Here is a 20,474-nt window from a genome sequence, read left to right as displayed (position 1 = left end):
TACTTCACCTTTCCCCCTTCACTTCAAAGTACTAATGCATGCACAACTTACCCTTCTATTAATAACAAGAGGAATATATTTTTCCATCCCTATTTTCCTGTGAATGGTGAGGAGGGCAGGAGGAGGGACCAGTCTAGACTGCAGATGATGGTCTGTTCTCCTTGATGCCCATACAAAGCACTCGTATCGTGCTCATTTAGCTGTGGATGCTCCTGGAATGACAAGCAGTGCCTAGCAGACAGAAGGACAAGCTGGAAGGGATGTCAGGCGTACAGGTTGGACCTGTGAGCCATCCTGAGCTGAATTCTCCATGCCTTGGTTTCTCCAGCTTTAAGAAAAGGGCTGATGGTGCTGCCAGGGGCCATGGAAGATGCTGGGGGACTCTATCATATTTTAATGTAACAGCAGATGCCAGAGGAGATACCAGCAAGGGTGGGCTTGGTCTCTACCAGGCAGTTTCATGAAGATTTCTTTGGGATTCTCCTTTCCTGTGTAGTGCTGTAGATTTGGTCTCATCTATTGCCCATCTTTTGTTGGAACCCCAAAAAGCAGTGAAGCTGTGTACCAACAGGGGATTTCTGAATCAGCAGTTCCTGTGTCTTGATAAGGGAAGAGATTACCAGTACTCTCCAGTTCCATGTATGGTGCTCTATTGTCTGGCAGGTTTAGAACTAGGCTGGAAAAAGATGGGAAAGAAGCCTGCATGGAGAGGCAGACAAGATGGATTTTACCTTTTATGTCCATAAATGAGAATTGTGCAGCCCCTGCATGGGGTTTGAGATGCTCCAAGAAGAAAATGTTCCATCTTTCCCTCACCAGTCATGTGTACTGCAGGGTGTGCTTCCCTTTTCTTTGGGAATACGTGACTCCTGACTTCAGTAAACACTCCCAAATACCTGGTCTGGCACAGGAGCTGTGAGGGGTGGCAGCTGTAGCAAACATCTCTGTCCTGGTTTAGGACAATCCCTTAGGCTGGGTGGCTGGTGGATCTTGAGGTGATGCGTTGTGACCCTTGGCTTTTAGAGCAAGCACCGGTGTGCTCATGCCAGCCTTGGTCAGGGCAGTTCCCTGCGTGTGCTGTGGCTGGGACATGCAGGCCTGTCCCACAGCTGGGAATGGAACAAAAACCTGGCTTCAGTCAAACTCCAGGTGTGTCCGTGGCTGCTGGCTAAACCCTGAGTGCTTCTGGACAGCTTTTGGGGCTCAGTTTGTGAAACCACAGGGAGAGTTGCACTATTGGGGTCTCCCCTCCTTTGCTGCCATTGCGATGGGCTGCTCTGCTGTGGCTGCAGCACAGGCACTCCTCCCTCATCCCACTGCCAGTCCCTCTGGCTTCTCCTGGTCTGCAGAGCCTGCTGGGAACTTGGGCCCAAGCCTTCCAAACCAAGGCAACCCCTTCTGCAGCGTGAGCAGCAATTTGGGCCGCTGTGGCTATGGCCTAGGACTCCTGCTTTCCAACAGGGGATCCGGAAGCCTCATTTGCAAGTAAATTCACACAGCCAAATCTGCACTGCAGACAAAAAAAGATTTGCCTTGACATCATCTGCCCTGCTCTGCGCTCCGCAGTCAGTCAGGAGAGCAGAGCACAGCTCCAGCCTCTCCAGCTCAGCAGAATTAAGGCTAAGCTTCATCATGAGCTCATGCAAGCTGTTCCCACCCCAAATAATTGGCTGCTGCATGCTTTGTGTCTGTCTAGCCATTGCTGCGTGTGGGTGGGTGTGTTGTGTGTGTGTGAATGAGTCTGCTGTGGAAATGAAGGCGTAACATCGGGGGGTGCAGCTGATAATAAAGTGCCTTGGGAATGCTGGGGGCTGGGAGCAGTGTAAGGCAGAGCTGAGCCCCTCAGACACCTGCACAGAGATCCCTCTGCCTGCTACCACAGCCTGGGCATTCCCACTTCAGACCCCACCACCTCTCTTTTGCTCTTCCTCCCACCCTAAGCCCCCTCAGGAGTGTTTCCAGCCTGTGTTTCCATAGCTGGGATGTAAAAGCAGGACAAAAAGCAGTGTAATTCCTCCAAAGCTCAGTGCCCCCATCAGCACAAGCCTCTTAGCAGGTGAAGAGGAAATGCCAGAGGTGCTGGTGTGTCCATTGGCGTGGGAGACAATGCCATCCACGAGCGTGGCTGCGGGGACACTGCTGGATGAAGTGAGGGATGAAACCCCTGTGGGGCTTGGCAGCTGTTCTGGGCTGTGGCTCTCACAGGGCTGAGCTGTTCCCCAGCACTTCCTCCAGTGCCACCATCACACACTCTCTCAGGAGTGGCAGCGTTTCTGCCCACTCTCCCAGATAAGAGGTGCAGAGACAGGCTGTCAGAGAGCTCAGCGAGGTGCCAGGAGCTGGGCCCTCCCATTTCCTCAGCCTGGCCCAAAGCTTCCAGCCTTGCTGTCTCTCCACACTCCCATGCCCAGGATTTTTCTGGGGAAAGGGCACCTCTTTGAACTTAGGACAGCTCACTGGAAACTTGTGCCCCAGCTGGGATCCTAAGATCTGCAGCCCAGCTAGGGAAAAGAAATAGGGTTGGCTATTCCTCTGGTGGTGTGGGTTCAGAAAGGAGCATGGCTTTCCTGCAGCTGGGCACAAGAGGAGGCCAGAGAATTCTTCACAAACCATTGGAAAACTTGCTTTCCCTAGGTAAAGTGTGGCCCTGGCTGGCTCAGGGAGAGGAAGGGAGGGTATTCCAATAAAGGAGTTTTATAATAATATAAAACTACCCAGACCATAAAGGCATGGCTTTGGCAGAGCAGCTTGTGACCTTTGCAGGCAGGCGGGTGACACTGTGAGTAAGGGCAGTGCAGTTCAGATACTCCAGCTTTGCTCAGCCCCTGCCCTGGAGCTGCAGTGGTTCTGCTGCATTTCCCGCAGCTCAGCCTGGCTGCAGGGCTGGGTGAGATCATTCCTGCACGCACTGTTGTCGATGCAGGAGGGTTGATCACCATTCCTGTGAAATGAGGTTCATTATTAGACACATCCCTGGGTGAGAATGGCCCTGAGGATGACTTTCCCCCCTTGGAGGCACCTCAGGCCATGTGTCCCATACAGGAACCCCAAATTCCGTGCAGGCCTTGTGCTGGCACTGTGTGGGACCTGCTGTGCTGCACTGCTGTCACTAGTCCCAGATTCCACTCCCAGCTTGGTGCTTGTGCAGTGGCTCTTCTAGGCAGGATTCAGCCAGCCTGGGGCTCTCTTGCTACAGTGGAAGTGGTTCAGAGCCCTACATTTTCTCCTGCTTGCCCACAAAACAGCTATTTCTGATTCAAGGATGCCTTTCCTGAAGGAGATCCCTCATTTACTCTCTGAATATCTAAGGAGCTAATATGGCTTTGGATGCACTTGAGAGCAGAGCTAATCTGCTCCCTGCTTTCCCTGGCCTCCAGTCCAGGACCCTCTGCTGTTCCCCACTGCAGTGACTTGAGAGCTTTCCCAGGAACCCTCACCACTGACCCATCTTCCTCCTCCTCTTCCTCAGCCTCCCTGGGGCCTCCCAGCGCCAGGGCTCCCAGCTGGGCTGAGGCACGGCACAGACATTTCTGCTGGTGTGAAAGAACAAGAGCAAAACCCTGGCTCTTGCCTTACTCTGAGCTTAAGCAGGACTGGATTAACTAAAAGAAAGAAAACCACAGAAATCATGTCATCATGATGGAAGTGCACGAGTTCCCAGCCAATTTGTGTGATATCCCAGCACATCCCTGCTGAAATCAAAGGCTGAGCCTGCTGCAGTGGCCTTGAAATTGGGTCCTGCGCGTGCAGAAGGAAAAACTACAAGGATGTTTCGTGTTTTAAGGAAGAGGGCCCTCTGAGAGTGTGTTCTTCTTGGGAAAGCTGGAATTCATTGAGACACTGCTGCCATCCTACATTCCCAGAACAGGGCAGGGAACAGACTTGCCTCTAGGCACCACAACCAAAGGATAAACTTGTCTTTTCTTTTAAGGCACAAAACTTAAAAGCCTGGAATAGTCTTTTGTGCCTGTGACTCTCAGATCCCAGGGCATGTTTAGGTTCTTTTAGGGTTTCCTTTTCTGCACTCAGGACCAGAAGTAGATTTTTCTAGGCTGGTGGGGAGGGCAAAGTGCCCGTCTCACATTTCCATGTGGTTCTCTGGGCTCGGGCACGAACGGAGCCTGTGCTGAGCTCCTGCCTTGAAGTATGGATTTGAAATTGAAAATAAACCCTTACACCACATTTAGTGGTACCTTCAGTGGCCAGGGATGGGTTTGGCTGTCACTGCCTCGGAAGCTCCTGTCCTGCTGTCCCTGTGGTAGCCATTCACTGTGTCAGCATGTCTCACATCTGAGGGCTGTGGCAGTTCTGTGTCCCAAACTCCTTCCAGAGGTTGTTATTTCACATTGCCCTTGTAGCTTGTCTGAGCCTGATGCCAAAGTGGAAATGCAAGGGGGGTGTTGTTATTTATTGGGTTTTCATGGCTCTCATATCTGCTCTGGCCCAGCTGTGTGTAGGAACAGCTTTGTCATATTCCTGTGAAATAGCAGGGAGATCTGTTCGCAGCTTATGGCTGGCATAGGAATACAGAGAAAAAACTCCTTTATATCCTCTCATGCAGACTGAACCCGAGTGGTGCAGACATCACAAGGAGCTGTCCTGCCTGTCCCTGCAGTGTCCCTTTCCCAGCCTGTCCCTCTGGCAGGCTGGAGCCTCCTCCTGTATTGATGGAAAATGCATCAAGCTGAATATATTTCTGAAACAACTTGTTTCTGGCAGGTTGTTCATTCTAAAAATATATTTATTTCTAATTGCTGAGCAGAATGCTTAATGAATTCTTCCTTCCCAAGAACAATTAATCAAAGAAATGATTTAGGGTTGGCACTTGCTCCCCTAGGGCTGAATGGCTTTGTTCCATTGACTTAAATAGAGCAGGGCAGGTCCAGCCCATAGTGGAAAGATTTATCTGAGCATTTTTCATGGTGCCCATCAGTGTTTGTCTGCCTGTCCCTGGCACTCTGTGTGTTGGAGGAGCACAGCAGGGTCACAGCAAGTTTACAGAACCCCCCTCATCCTGGTGGGAGAAGAGGCCGCAGCTCCAGCTTGCTCTGGAAGGTTTCTTGATGGGAACAGATGGCTGGAGAGGACTCCGTGGGTCACAGACCCTGCAAGTTCTGATAAAGGAGAACCCCCTGGGAATCCCCACCACACCACAAGTCAGAAAGCTTGCAGCCTGTCCTGGAAAGAGCAGCAGAGATGCAGCAGCATCCCAGGTCTTGGCAGAGGACAGGGAGGTGCTGGGTGGAAGTGCCTGGATCCCCAGCACACGCTCCTGTGCTCCTTCCCAGGAGTGTGTGTAGCACATTCCATGCCACACAGGCAGGGAAAAGCCCAGTTTCCTCCTAGCAGTCTCACGGGAGGGGAAAGGCCTTAAATGCCACTGAATTCTTTATATTGTGATTCAGAGCATCCTCTGTGGGCAGGTGTGACACTGTCCTTTCTGGGGAGGATGTATTTCACACATCCACTGTCTGAGGTTTTCCTTCTGCTGTCCCAGGGTGTGCACCAAGCCCTGCTCCTTCCCCCTCAGTTCCTGCTGGGTTTCCTCATTCCGGTCAGCCCAGCACAGGAGCATTTGGAGGGACAGTGCCAGTTCCTCAGGACCTGGAAGGGGCTTTGGGGATGTGAAGCTCAGAGCTGAGTGCCCTTCACTCTGGAGTGGATGTCAGAAATCCTGCTCTCTCCTCTCCCTTCTGTTGAGGGAGTGAGGCCCTCTGCAACATCCACCCCTCTGTGCCTCAGTTTCCCAGCTGGCAGATGCTGGTGGGGAGACTCAGGCACCTGCCCTAAAAAGCTTTGAGGTCAAAAGGAAGCCAGTCTCTGGGGAGCTCCTCAGTGCTTCAGTAAGGCAGTAATTAATTCAGCAGCCATTCCAGGGGGAGGGATAGTGGATTCACGTGGATACCTTAGGTAAGCACAGCCTCAGTACAGTATGTTTCTTCTGAGACTGAAAATAATCAGAAGCAATTGGACTTTTTTTTTTTTTCCTTAACTGCTGCATTTTTAGAAGGTGATTCATCTCTTGTCTGGGGTCTGGGCTACCTGAATAGCCCCAAGATCCCAGCAGCATTAGTCTTTTTGAGGATTCATTGTGCTCCATTGCAGCCTGAATAACTCATTACAAACAAGAGTCTGATGTGAGCAGCAGGAGAGCTGGGCAGGAGAAGCATTTTGTACTTTGGAAGCCGAAGTACACACAGGCAGTGCCTTGTCACCTTTTCAGGTGCCTTACTCCTTCCACCCCACTCCTTCCCCATGGCAAGAGGCTCTGGCAGCACTGGCTGTGAACCTTGTCTGGAGCAGCGGAGCCAGCAGGGACATTTCCCACCAGGGCTAAAGCAAGGATGTAAACCAGTGAGGATTCCCAGAAAGCAGTGTGGGTCACAAGGAGCTGAAGGTCTGAAACACATCCTAGTATGTGCTCCGTCCATCCCAATCCATGCTCCTCAAACATTGCTCCTTTGGCACTGCCTCCAGGACTTCAGCCATATTCACTGGGTGCAGAAAATCCACACCAAAACCTGGCCATCCTTGGCCAGACTGTGTTTGACCCCAAAGCCACACTGGGAAAGAAGGGATTTGCCCAGGAGTGACCCGTCTCCTGCAGGAGTTCTTCAGCTGTGCTGTGTAACCCTCAGGGCTGTCCTTGCCAGGGGTGACAGCCACCTGCAGCCAGCACCTTCTGTCACTCTGGCTTTCCTGTCCCCGCTGAACGAGTGCTTTAGGAAGTTTGGAGCCTTTACAGGGAGGCAGCTTTGAACGTGATCATTCCAGCAGACCATTGGAAACCCAAACTGCTTTCTGTCACCTTTTCTGGCAGCTTTGAGCATTCCTGTGCTGCCATGAGCCAGGACAGAGGGCTGAGTTTCCTCCCTGCCCCATCTGGCGTGCCCAGCGCTCACCCAGCTGGAATGTGTGCATGGTGCTGAGGTCTGGCAGATGCTGTTGCCTGTCTCAGACATAAATCCTGGGAGCTGTGCAAGTTGGAGAGAGGCTGAGAGAGCAGCCTGGGAGCAGAGCTGGAGTGAATCATGCAGCTGAACAGCAGCTTCAGGTTCGATCCATCCTCGGGCACGGGGAGCTCTCCTGGTGCTTTCTGGGCTTTCCTTGTGGGGTGGCTGATGTGAGTGGCCCAGGGCTCAGCTGGGCATGCACACAGATGTGGTACCTGGGTGAGTTCCCTGTGGGGATGTTTGTCCTGGTGCTGCATGCTTCAAAGGTTATGGCAGGTATCCCAAACCTGGGCTCTGGAGTCTCGAGGAGAGCCTGGATGTTGGAATGATCACAGAATCCCAGAAAGGTTTGGCTTGGAAAAAGCCTTAAAGCTCATCCCATCCCACCCCTGCCATGGGCAGGGACACCTCCCACTGTCCCCGCATGCTCCAAGCCCTGTCCAGCCTGGCCTTGGACACTGCCAGGGATCCAGGGGCAGCCACAGCTGCTCTGGGCACCCTGTGCCAGGGCCTGCCCACCCTCACAGGGAACAATTCCTTCCCAATATCCCATTCATCCCTGCCCCCTGGCAGCGGGAAGCCATTAAGGGACCCCACTTCCCTTTGGGGGCCCGGTGAGTCCCAGCCCCCAGGAGCTGGGGCACAGCAATGCCCAGGAGGAACATTTTTAGCATCTCGGCTGGTGGGAAGTCATCTCAGCTGGCAGATGACTTAGCAGGGTTTGTCACTTCCTTGGGGACAACTGCAGAGTATGAGGGCACAAATAAGTCAGTGCGAGGCAGAAAGCACTGCAGTGTCCCCTCCACGCCCCCCACTCCCCAAACTGTGATTCCTACCTAGCTGTGTGACTCATGTCATTTCTCTGCCTTATTTTGGTGTTTAATTTTAGTAAATTTGGCTTCCTAGTGGTGAGAGTGACATCCTCAGCTCACAGAAACCCATATTATGTCAAGACAGACGTGTCAACACGAAATAGTTTAGAAGCCAGCCTGTCATCCCTGTGACTTCCCAAGGAGACGAGTTTGGAAGGTCCCTGGTGTCGGTGACGTGTGTCCTGTGCCACTCTTGGAGCAGTTCTGAACTAAGAGACATCCCCAGAGCCCCCTGCCCTGGGCTGAGCCCCAGCCTGGGCAGCAGGGGAGGGGGGATTCTGCCCCTCTCAGGTGAGACCCCACCTGCAGAGCTGCCCCAGCCCTGGGGCCAGCACAGGAAGGGACCTGGAGCTGCTGGAGCCAGGCCAGAGGAGGCAGCAGGATGAGCAGAGGGATGGAGCAGCTCTGCTGGGAGAGCTGGGATTGTTCACCTGGAGAGGAGGAGCTTTGGGGTGACCTCACTGTGGCCTTGCAGTGCCTGAAGGAGCTGACAAGAGAGATGGAGAGAGACTTTGGACAAGGGATGCAGGGACAGGACAGGGATAGATGGGATATTGGGAGCCCTGGCACAGGGTGCCCAGGGCAGCGGTGGCTGTCCCTGCATCCCTGGCAGTGTCCAAGGCCAGCTTGGAGGAGCCTGGGCTAGTGGAAGGTGTCCCTGCCCATGGCAGGGAGTGGCACTGGGTGGGCTGTAAGGACCCTTCAGCCCAAACCACTCTGATTCTGTGATGATATGAGATATATATATATCATATATACAATATGTATCTACAGCATCTAGAAACAATCATTTTCCTTCCTGTCCCTGTGTACAGACCAAGCCCTTCCCCAGTCCAGCTGCTCTCTGAGACAGCTCAGAGCTCCCTGGTGCAGTTCCTCCCTGCCTGGGTTTGACTCATGGATGGTGGACGTGGGCCAGGGCCTGAACTTCATCATGTCACAACTTATGTATGTCTTTAGGTTTTAATCCATCACATTCCACCACACGTTCCCGATGGCTTGGAGGCTGCAGCCCTTATTGATCCATCCCTTCTCTACAACAGCAACATATGGCACGTTTCCATGGCAATAGGTCCCCCTGAAGGGGCTTCCTTCCCCGCCTCACGTTATCGGTCTTTTTCCTTATTAAATCATCAGAGATAAATGCACACAGGAGAAGGGTCAATGTGTGGATCAATGGGCAGCAAACAAAGAGGAACTTTTCCATATTCATACAAGCAGGAGATTTCAGGCGATCAAACAATGCAGAATTGCCAGGCCCTGAGGTGGCAGCTCATGCATAATGTATTCTGGGAACTCTGCAATCAGTCCAACACCTTGGAGACCCCTGGGATTCAGCTGCAGGTGGGCAGGGCCGGGGGAATCCACAAATGTTTGTGAGCGCAGCGGGGTGGGGCATGAAGAGAAGTTAACTGTGCTTTGTGCTGGCCCTGCAGCTTTGGCTCAGTGCTGCAAACAGAGTGGTGCTGGATTCTCTGCCCATGGAGGGTGTGAGGTGAGAGGTTCCTTCCTTCTGCTGGGCTCTGGTGAACCAGCCATGGAGTGAAACCTGCCTTGTGCGATGGTGTGACCCAAAATAGTCTGAGCTTCCATGGGGACAGGAGTCCTCCAGACATGGGGCTGATGGTGGCTGCACTGCCCTGCCTCCCTTCCCAGGGAATCCTGTAAATCCCAGTGAATCTGCACCATTCCATCCTCAGATGGTGTCTCCAGCCCCTGCTGCAGCGAATTCCCACTGCAGGACAGTTTCTATGCGCGCTCACCTCGCTGGTGCTGTGAGAACAGCAATAAATCGTCTGGGTTCAGTGTGTAAATGCTGCTCCTTTGGGCCTTCACACAGAGAGGGGATAAGCTTTCCTAGCAGTAGTACCATAAAAATTTCACTGCTTCTGCAGCTTGTTGGGGAATTCTCCATGAGATATTAATAGCTGTGTCCAAGCAAGTGAGAAAATATTAATAATGCTGCTTTAGTCGGAAATGGGATGTGTGCTCTATTGGCCTCCGTGCTCCAAATTTAGAGCCGGAACAAACCGAGTCTCTTGTGGCTATCTCTGCTTCTGGGAGAGAAATGAAATCTTGTTTATTTTTACTTTTCTGGGAAGATTGGGTTCTAAGTATAGATTTAAGATAGGCTTTAATTTGCTAGCTGGTATCTGCAGGCAGGAAGGCAGCAGGAGCTGAGGACAGTGGGCATTGGCTCCGTGGGGCCAAATCCACAGGGACTTTGCTGAGCCTTGTGCCATGGGTATGGTTCAGAGGGACTGGGAATGAACGTGCAGGAGCACCTTGCTTCTGCATGGTCCAGTTTCTCTGCAGAGCCAGGACTGGCAGCAGGTCTTCATCAAATTGAACAGAAATCCTGGGAAATGCTTATCCAGGTCCTGTGGAGCCCCTTGCGGGGTTAGGACCTCACAGAATGGATGGACCCTCATTATCCCAGGACAGATGCAAGGCAGGCAGCAGCACTCCAGCCTCCAGGAGCCTTCTGCAAATGTGGTTTGCTCAATCCTTGAAACTGAGCTTAGGATGTGAGTTCACTCACCCTCAGAGGATCCATCTCACAGCTGGGAAGCTGCTGTCCTGGCCATGGCACTTCAGTCCTGTCCTCACTTCCCACCCAGCTGGAAGTGAGCATACCTCTGGGCAGGGGTGGCAGCATCCCTTCCCCTGGCTTTTCACGTGCTTGAACACCACTTCATGTGGGTGTGGTTGGTGACTGGTGCACTTGAGAGCAAAGATAATGCAAAGTGAGGGGTTTTCTGAGGCAGGAAAGCAGCAAACACAAGGAGGATGTTCCAGCAAAGTCGCTGAAGGTCAGGACTGTCTGTCTTGGCTGATTCATAAAGCTTCTTTCAAACTGAGAGGGAGGCCAGGGAAGTGTCTGTGGCTCAGTGGTTGGAGTTCCTGTGAAGGACAGTCAGCAGCAGCTTCTGGGGGCTCCTCTGGCAGCTCCCTGGGCAGAGCTGAGTTTCCCACATGTGGCTGTTCTCCCTCCCTGCAGAGCCCCCGCAAGGGGAAGGTGTTGCCATCTCTCCCGAGGGAATACTTGATGGAAAAGGCCCCGGGCACTGAGCTGTTCCCTTGTTCAGGCAAACCCACTGCTTGCTGGATTGCCTTTGACATCAGCTCTGCTTTCCTGGTCCTCAGTTCTTCAGAATTCTCCAGGAAAATTCGCTGTCACAAGGATCCATAGAACAGCTTGGGCTGGAAGGGACCTTAAAGCTCATCCAGTGCCGCTTCCTGCCACGGGCAGGGACACCTTCCACTGTCCAGGGTGCTCCAAACTCTGTCCAGCCTGGCCTTGGGCACTGCCACGGATCCAAGAGCAGCCACAGCTGCTCTGGGCACCCTGTGCCAGGGTAACACCCTCCCAGGGAACAATTTCTTCCCAATATCCCATCTAACCCTGCCTGATGGCAATGGGAAGTCATTCCCTGTGTCCTGTCCCTCCATACCTTGTCCCCAGTCCCTCTCCAGCTCTCCTGGAGCTCCTTCAGGCAGTGGCAGGGGCTCTGAGCTCTCTCAGCCCCAGTGGCAGGGGCTCTGAGCACCCCCAGCTCTCCCAGCCTGGCTCCAGAGCAGAGGAGCTCCTCAGAGCATCTCCCTGGCCTCCTCTGGGCTCTCTCCAGCAGCTCTGTGTCCTCCCTGTGCTGGGCCCCAGGGCTGAGGCAGCTCTGCAGGGGGGGTCTCACCTGAGGGGGCAGAGGGGCAGAGTCCTTCCCTCCCCTGCTGCTGGGATCAGCCCAGGGCAGGGGGGGATCCAGGGCTGGGTCATTTCCAGCTCTCAGCCCCAGCACCCCCAGGTCCCTTTGTCCCAGGGCTGCTCCCAGTCCCTACACCCCCAGCCTGGACTGATCCCAGAGCTTGCCCAGCACCAGCCCTTGGCCTTCCAGGGTTTGCTGAGGCTCACACGGAGCCACCTCTGCATCCAGGTCCCCAGGTGTCAGGCAGGTGTCCATCCCTGCGGGCAGCCTGGCAGCAGTGGGTGCAGAGCAGAGGCAGCAGCTCAGATTGACAGAGTGCCCTGTGTTCTGTGAGTTAAAGGAAGGGCAGCATTCACAATGTACCCGCTTATAATTGCTTCAATCCATCAGTGCCTCGAACGTGGTGTTTGCAAATCGTCAGCTATTACTGCTGGAATAAAAATACCTCTAAGTAATGTGTATATTTATATTTTTACAGTAGAAAAGAGAAGAAATCTCCCCTTTGCTGCTACTGATCAAATTATAGATTATAACATGGCTGGAAACCTCTCCTGAGTCTAGACAACCACATTTGCTGGGTGGTGCTTCTACCTCTGAATGAGTTTCTTTAATCTTTGGTATCTCGTAGTCTATCTGTAATATAGGACGATAATACCTTCCTAATTATATCTGCTGGGATTTAATTAATGTTTGGACATTACTTTGAAAAATGTAGGGTGTTGATTATTGTTTAATAATGTAGTGTTAGATTTAAAAATTAATGATAGCGAAGCAATGAAAATACTTCCTTGCTTGGACTGCAAATGCCATCTCCAAGTATTACATAAGCAATAGCTTCCTTAATTTTCCACTTACCAAATCCATGTAATTATATTTTAAGGTAATAATATGAGCATATGTTCTAAACTTGAAACATGGTTTGGAATTGGGCACTGCTCAGAGGAGATGAGGTGAGCAATTATGTAGATTGAAGATAATCTGAGTCAAAGGCTAAGTGCAGACCTTGGAGAGTGGCTTGCCTCGGGTGAAACTGCCAGCTGAATTCGATGGGAATTCTGTCGGGGACAGCGCAGGAGCTTTAAGGAATCCAGATGCAAAGTGCTGCCCCTTTGTGCTGGGATCCTCCCCACCACCCACGTGCTTGTGTCAGCATTCCCACCCATCCTTCTCGCAGGCCTTGTGCTCCTGGAGGGGCGCTGAATTCCACGGGAGTCCCGTCCCATCCCACTGACGCTGCAGCCAGCTGAGCCCCGCCGTGACCCAGGGAAGGGGCGTTCCCTGCCAGCTCCTGCTGGCACCTGAGAGCTGCTGGAGCATCCCTGAGGAGGTGCTGTGGGTGCTGCCCTTTCCCAGCCAGCTGGGTCCCCACTCTTGGCTTTCCATGCCTGGCAGTGCCCTGGGTTTGGTGCCCCCGAGCCCTGGAGCAGCCAGGAGCCAGCAGGGCTGCAGGAGATGCAGGCATCCCGGAGAAGCAGGCATCCAGGAGATGCAGAGATTCAGGAGATGCAGAGATCCAGGAGATGCAGAGATCCAGGAGATGCAGGCATCCAGGAGATGCAGAGATCCAGGAGATGCAGGCATCCAGGAGGAGGAGGCATCCAGGAGAAGGAGGCATCCAGGAGATGCAGAGATCCAGGAGATGCAGAGATCCAGGAGATGCAGGCATCCAGGAGGAGGAGGCATCCAGGAGATGCAGACATCCAGAAGATGCAGAGATCCAGGAGATGCAGAGATCCTGGAGATGCAGAGATCCAGGAGATGTAGGCATCCAGGAGATGCAGAGATCCTGGAGATGCAGAGATCCAGGAGATGCAGAGATCCAGGAGATGTAGGCATCCAGGAGATGCAGAGATCCAGGAGAAGGAGGCATCCAGGAGAAGGAGGCATCCAGGGAAATCTGGAGGAAGCTGGGACCCAGCAGGCTCTCCTGTGCTGTCAGAATGCATGGTTAATTAGCAGTGCTCCCAGGGGCTTTATTCAGGATGGCAGAGTATTTGCATAGATCGGTCAGAAGGAATTAAAACAGTTTGTCTTTTCCTTTAGCTGGGTCCTTTCCCATTACACAGCACTCAGAATATTTTTTGTAATTCGTTTGACTCTTTTTCTGGTGAGTATTCATGACAAAGAAGTTTCCAAGTGCACAGGTCTTTGAGTAAACTCTCTATAAATAAATTAATTCCTCCCACCAGGGAATTGCTGGGCTCAGAGCTGGTTAAATGTCCTTTAGTGTGTTCAGGAGCAGTGAATCACCGTGTTCCTCCCTTTATCTCTAGGGCAGCACAAAGGCTGTAACTCTCCAGCAGAAGCAGCCTGCTCCTGTCTGGGAGAAGCGATGCTTCCAGAGGCAGGGAGGGATCTCCTCGTGCTTTTTCTCTTGCTCTCTCTGTTCAGCTGTCTCTGTGAATGGCTGTTCCTGGAGTAAACTTTGCTCCCACTGTGGCTCCAGGCACCCTGACCTCCCCTAATGCTCTTTCCAAAGGTGATTTCTGTTTCCAGCCCCAGAGCACTGCTGGGAACTGCAGCAAACCTCCTTCCTGCCAGGCCACCTGATCCAGCATGCAGAGCAGAGCCAGGAAAGGCAGCTGCCACCCCGGGGAGCAGCACGGCTTTCCAGCAGCTCAGAAGGGATTTAGGAGCACTTGCTCCCCGCCAGGCAGGGGATGGACATTCCGGGTGGGACTCAGTAGGTGGCACTCTCTTTCTGGAGTCAGCGCCGAGCCTTGGGACAGAGCTGGGCTTGGCTTTGGGCTTGGTTTGAACAAGCTGTGCTCATTAAAGAGCTGTTCTTGGGAGGTCAGCAGGGCTGGCCACGGGCTGGGAGCTCAGTTCCACTGCTGGGGAGAATCTCCCGGGCCCTGGCACTGCCAGGCAGGTGCATTGTTGTTTGTGCTTCAGCCCAGAGCTGGCTGCCCTTCAGCAGGAGCTGAAAACCCCAAAAAGCTTTGTTAATTTAGAGGCGAGGCCACTCAAATCCATTTTCTCTGGACTGTGCGAGCACTGTGGAGCCAGAACAGAAGTTCAGAAGCCACAAATGCACAGGGTTTTCAGTGCTGTTGTGAGCCAGTGATGCTGCTGAGCCTCTCACCTCTGGGATTCACTGCTTTCTCTCCAATTCCTCGCTCCTGAGCTCATGCTCTAGAATTGCCCACACTGCACCACGGAATGAAAAAGGAAATTTCATTTAATTGTAAAAAAAATGACTTCCAGAAGCAATATTCCCAGCCTGCTGTCACAGTGCTCTAGGCAGAGCAGAAAGATGGTCCAGCATTCCAAACCCAGAAAGCAATACCTACAGAGTGTACAGGCTGTCACATCAGCTGAGTGACACAGCAGTGCTTAAGGAGCACATATTCCTGAAGTGTCTGTGCCACAATAATTCTCAGATACGTTCTCTTTAAATAATGTATTGGGAATTAAGAGATCCGAGGTAGTGGTGCATGTTAAAATGTGATTTTCAGATCCAAGGAGTGTGCAGAGAGTAGGATGGAGTATAAAAACCAAGGGTGTTTGAACAAGACATCTGGTTTATATAGTGCTGCCTGTTCCCTGTGCTCTGAGCTGTTCAGTTGCACTGAGTCAACTGTAATAAAACAATACATTCATATTTATTAATTTTTTATGTAGGCTTTTGGAAACAGGAAGAGAAGTGAGAAGGAGACAGGATATCAGACATCCCAGAGATGCATCTCTGTTAGGCTCTTTTGCAAGCCATGCGAATGGCTTCAGAGCAGCTTAGACTCAAAAATCAGATTTAGGTCCTAACCCTTGCTTAGCCTCAGCCTTCCATGGACAAACCCCGCTCTTGACTTTGCCATGTGGCTCCTCTGTGTGCAAGGCAGGGATAATAACTCTGCCTCTCCTGGGTGCAGCGGAGCCAATTTCATCACTGTCAGCTCCGTGGAATCCCTGGGTGAAAGGAACAACAGAAATCCAGAAAACACGGGTTATTAATAGCTGGTGCTTGCCCTTACATACATCACATGCGCCGTTAGTCATTGTGGCCAGTAATTTACAGGGAGGGGAAAGATGTTCCTGGGAGCAAATGCAAAATGACACTTGGATGGTATCAGACCTCTGAGGTGTTGCGGGCCCAGAGAGTCTAATTAAGTCTAAATGCACTGATGCCACCCTGAGCAGATCCTGCTTCCTATGTGGGTGAAATGGAAACGTGCAGGAGCTCTGCACATCTTAACAGGGGAATTTTAACTCCCAGGCAGTTCACGTTGGAAAGGCAGGTGCTGGAGTTGGTGTGCAGGCCAAATTCTTGGTGTGTTCCAGGTTTTCTGCCTCCTTCATAGAGCCCCGAGGTTATCTCCTGCCTGACGCCTTTATTAGAGGGATCACTGGATACAGAAGTTTCCCTTCCCTGGCTTTAAGTGGTGGCTTTAAAGGTCAGAGCTGAGGGGCCATGACAGTAATGTGAAGCCAGCAGTGCAGCCCCGAGGAGCTGTGCTGGAAGGGACACGTGGCAGTGGGGCTCAGCACTTGACTCCCCTGCCCACACTGCACACCCTGCTGCTCCAGGGCAGCTCAGGAGCTGGGAGGGAAGAGCTGCAGGAGCTCAGGAGCTGCTGCAAGTCAGGATGCAGGACAGCTGAGCGCACTGGACAGGGAGAGGCTGGGCTAGCAGGGGGTGCTGCAGTCAGGGGAAAGTGTTTCACTGGCCGTGTGTGTGTGCAAAACATCTTCCTTGAGCTGGGAGCCATCCTGCCACTGCTGGCCACGTCCCTAAGTGTAGAAATCACCATCCAGCCTGAAAAACAGGCACAAAAATGCAAAGGTCTCAGAAGAAAGGCACTTACCTTCCCAGCACTGCAAACCTGGCCGTGCCAGGCTCATGCCATTAATTTGAAACTTGGGAAAACTCATTTTCCTTGGGCCTATCTCCTTGTGTATTCCCTAAGGGAACTGAAGGATGGCTGGGAGGTTATTTATTTTCAGTAATAATGCACACACTGCTTCCAGACTTCCTGCTATTGTGTGATTATCCAGATTAATTGCCTGGGAAAGCTGCAGCATCATCTCGGGCCCTTATTAAGGAAGCTCAAACACAGATTTATATGAATGCATATTGCTGGGTGCCACAGCCTTGCTCTTGGAGGCAGATGGACAAATCCCACTGCTGAGTGCTGCCAGCAGCCCTGTACCTGCAGACTGAGGTGGGGATTGCTGGCACCTTGAGAGCCAGGAGGAGAGAGCTGAGGTCGTTTTTAGAAAGCTCGTTAGTGAATAACTTTGCTTATTCTAAAATCAGTTCCCATCAGGCTCTGCTGAATGATTGTGAGAATTGCTGGGGTGCTGCTGGCTGCTGACCCTGCCTGTACATGGGCAAGGGCTGGAATCTTAAAGATGCTTTTAGGTGCTTTAAAGTGTTCTTACCAGGGAGAGAGGCTCTAGACAGAGAAGGCTTTTAAGGTATATTCTGCCCTTTTGGTTTCCCTGCTGAGAGTTTAACAAACCATGTAGTTGCCTTGCTCTGAAAATCCTGTTCTGCAGCAGCTCAGCCTGCTCCAGGTTCCAGCTAAACAGCCACTACCCAAGGTAGAGCCTGAGGGTCTTTACAGCAAGTCCAGCTCTCCTGAAACATCTTAGGGATTTTGGCCATCGAGGGTTAGACAAAGCAGCAGCATGTGCACGTCCTTCAGCAGCCCAGCACTTGCCTGTGATAAATCAGTGTCAGTGCAGGGTCACACCGATGCTCTCACTGCCCTTGAGGTGATTGCTCATCTCCTGTGACAAAGGGGTGATTATTGTATTAATAACTAATGATATTGGAGTAGCTGACCCACAATGTGGGGCTGCTGGAATCTTGGCAGTGTGAGCCCAGGGTGCATCAGCATCTACACGTGACACGTCAGGAGAGCACTGGGGCACCACTGTGCTGGGCAGCGAGGCTCCTCAGCAAGCCCTGACACCGGGAAGGGTTTCAATCCTCACTCTGGGGGAGTTGGGACCACACTGTCTCACTGTGCATCTCTGGGAAATCTTTAAAAAATCCCAATCATATAAATTAGGGGTTCTACTCAGACTGCGTGTGCCTTCAAAACGAAACTGAGTGTTACAGTAAGGGCCACTGGATAACACTGAGCTACCACTGGAGTGAAGATAAGCTTCCTGGAGACTGTGCTGCATGGAACAGGAGTTAAATGTTGGTGTTACTGTCCTTAGGAATGGAATAGGCATCTCCAGGCGTGTGACTCCAAGCTTTATTGATTGTTTCTGCCCAACACGGGAGCCTGTAGAGCGTGGGCTGAACTCCTGGAGTCCAGCTCGGCAGGAATCTGAACTGAAGGCTGGAGATGAGAGCACAGGCTCCAGTTCCATCCTGATCCCAGAGCTGTCAGTGCTGCCTGCTTCTAAAGAAGAATCAGACAGCAGGAGCACAGCCTGGTGGTTTAACCCCTCATGGCTTTATTGACACACGGACTCTGAGGCCTCCCCAGTCCTTCTCTCCTTACCCAGCAGTCCCTGTAGCAACCACAGGTTTTGCAGTCTCTCCCCGGGCAGCTCCCAGGTCCCAGGAAGGTGTTCAAGCAGGCATGCCCAGCCCTGGCTCAGCTCCTCTGTGAGCCCTCGAAGGCAGAGCAGGAGTGTTCCTCTGATATTAATTAGTCAATTAGCGGCTTGTGCGGCGTGCGTGCTCAGGCGCAGCAGCAGAGCCCAGGGGATGACTGACAGCAGAGATGGATGAGTTCATCAGTGCAGCTGACCCGGGCTCCCCGACCTCCTGCTCTGTGGCTGATCTCACATGTCTCTGTCTTGCTGTCCAGGTTTTACTGGGATCTGACCATGCTGCTGCTGATGGTAGGGAACCTGATCATCATCCCTGTGGGCATCACTTTCTTCAAGGATGAAAACACCACCCCGTGGATTGTCTTCAACGTGGTTTCGGACACGTTCTTCCTCATCGACCTTGTCCTCAACTTCCGGACAGGCATCGTGGTGGAGGACAACACCGAGATCATCCTGGACCCGCAGAGGATCAAGATGAAGTACCTGAAGAGCTGGTTTGTGGTGGATTTTATCTCCTCCATCCCCGTGGACTACATCTTCCTGATCGTGGAGACGCGCATCGACTCCGAGGTGTACAAGACGGCGCGGGCCCTGCGCATCGTGCGCTTCACCAAGATCCTGAGCCTGCTGCGCCTGCTGCGCCTCTCCCGCCTCATCCGCTACATCCACCAGTGGGAGGAGGTGAGACAGCCCCGGGCTCTGCCTGCCGGCTCTGCTCTCCCACCAGTGCTTTCCTTCAATGCCCCTTCTCCTTCCCGCCCCTCCTGCGGTGGCCCGATGCTTTGTTGGAGCGAGTTCCCGAGGGAATTCTGAAGGTTGTTGGTGCTGTGGGCTCTGGGATCGGCATCCACGTGGATGGTGCTGGCAGGAGGGCGGGCACGGGCGGGCCCCTTGCAGGAATTGTGTAGCTGGTGAGCAGAGCAATCCGCCAGACAGCGAGGGCTTGCCCTTTCAGAGCCCCCAAAGGTCTGGGAACAGCTCTGAGGAAAGGGCTGGAGACAGCTGATTTGCAGAACCTGTGGCATCTGTTTGCCATCTGCTGCTTCTCTGTGCTTATCTCTTAAATGAAGAGATAAGCATGGGCATGTGTTAGAACCCTCTTGCTTTCTGTATTCTCGGACGCTATGCTAAGGGAAAAAGGAAGGAGGAGCAATCTGCAGACAAAGGTCTGGTGAAAAGCAAGATCCCCACAAGCCCGGGACCCTGTGCTGCTCCCAGGGGGAATTCCAAGATGCAGGGTGAGTTTTCAGGAATAATATGGGTGAAGCCACAACCTTGTAAGTAGCTTGAAAATCAGCTGTTTTTCTCCTGTCTCCATGCTCTCCAAAGCAGAGAGAAAGCTCCCTGCATCTCTCTCCACATGTCAGGAGCATATTTTCAGGACAAGGAAAGCTGGTCAGGGCAATTTCATCTTCATCCCCTTACTTTGTGTTGTGCTTTGGAGCAGAGCCTGCTGCAGAGCATGATCTAATGCAGGGCATGCTCCTGGGAATGTGAAGGGGAAGCAGCCATGCAAGTCATGGCTCGATTGCAGCGAGCTGTCACAACACTAATTCCTGATAGAGCTGAGCCCGTCCCTCCTCCAAGCAGCCCACACTCACAGGGACAGCACTGGGGCCTGCTTCACAAATCTCAGGCTTCATCCTTGTGGTGTTACCTTTTGTGAGGGCTTCGCTCAGAGCAGAGCAGAGCCTCATTGAGCTCTGGATGGCACTGGACAGGTGTGGGGAGAGGCAGCCCCAGGCCTCAGCATTCCCTGTGTGTTCATTCCCTTTGTGGCACAGGCAGGAGTGCACAGAGATGAACAAAGCACAAATGTCCTTCTGGGGTGACTCAGTGAGTCAGGGGCTGAGCGGAGCACTGACATCTCTCCAGGTGTGTTGGCCTGTCCCGTGGTTGCTTTGTTTCCCTCTCCTCTAATCCGAGGAGCTCAGCAAAGGTGAGGTGGTGGCTCAGGCTCTGCACAGATTCACAGGCAGTGAATTCACCCACAGCAGTGCACAGCTCCCTGCTTGTTTCCCCCTGCTCCTTGACTTCCCTTCCAGGAGCTGCTTGAAGAGGACCGAAGTGTATTTGCCGTTTTGTACTGAATTTGTTTTGAAAATGATGAGACAGAAGCAGATCAGTGTTTTTCCCTCTCTCACTTCTTGTAGCCTGACCTAGCAGCCATTCCTAGCTTCTGTCTCCTAACGCCGTTCCAGGGATGCTGTTCCCGAGCTGCTGTTCCGGGCCCTGGCACAGCACAGCTGGGTGCCCTGTGGGGCACAGGCTCCCCAGGGTGGGGCAGTGCTGCCAGGGCAGGGCAGGGATGGTGCCGGTTGCAGTTTGGGACTGCAGTGCAGACTGTGTGCACTGCAGAGCCCGAACAGCAAACACCACCGGCTGTGGCAAACGGGGCTCGGCCAGGCTGCAGTTCCTGGAGAGAGTTTGAC

General features: G+C 52.7%; 1 protein-coding gene across 2 annotated transcripts in view; it reads left to right on the top strand.

Moving 5' to 3' along the window:
- The window catches only part of HCN4 (hyperpolarization activated cyclic nucleotide gated potassium channel 4), a 103,721-nt gene that overhangs the window by 10,785 nt on the left and 72,462 nt on the right, over positions 1-20,474 (top strand). For both annotated transcript variants that reach the window (XM_038146747.1, XM_038146746.1), the window contains one exon: positions 18,300-18,723. In XM_038146747.1, coding sequence (XP_038002675.1) covers positions 18,300-18,723 — 424 coding nt within the window. The remainder of the gene's footprint in view (positions 1-18,299; positions 18,724-20,474) is intronic.

Source organism: Motacilla alba, chromosome 10, assembly GCF_015832195.1.
Source record: "Motacilla alba alba isolate MOTALB_02 chromosome 10, Motacilla_alba_V1.0_pri, whole genome shotgun sequence".
NCBI classification, from domain to species: domain Eukaryota; kingdom Metazoa; phylum Chordata; class Aves; order Passeriformes; family Motacillidae; genus Motacilla; species Motacilla alba.
This window is presented reverse-complemented; position numbering and strand designations above follow the sequence as displayed.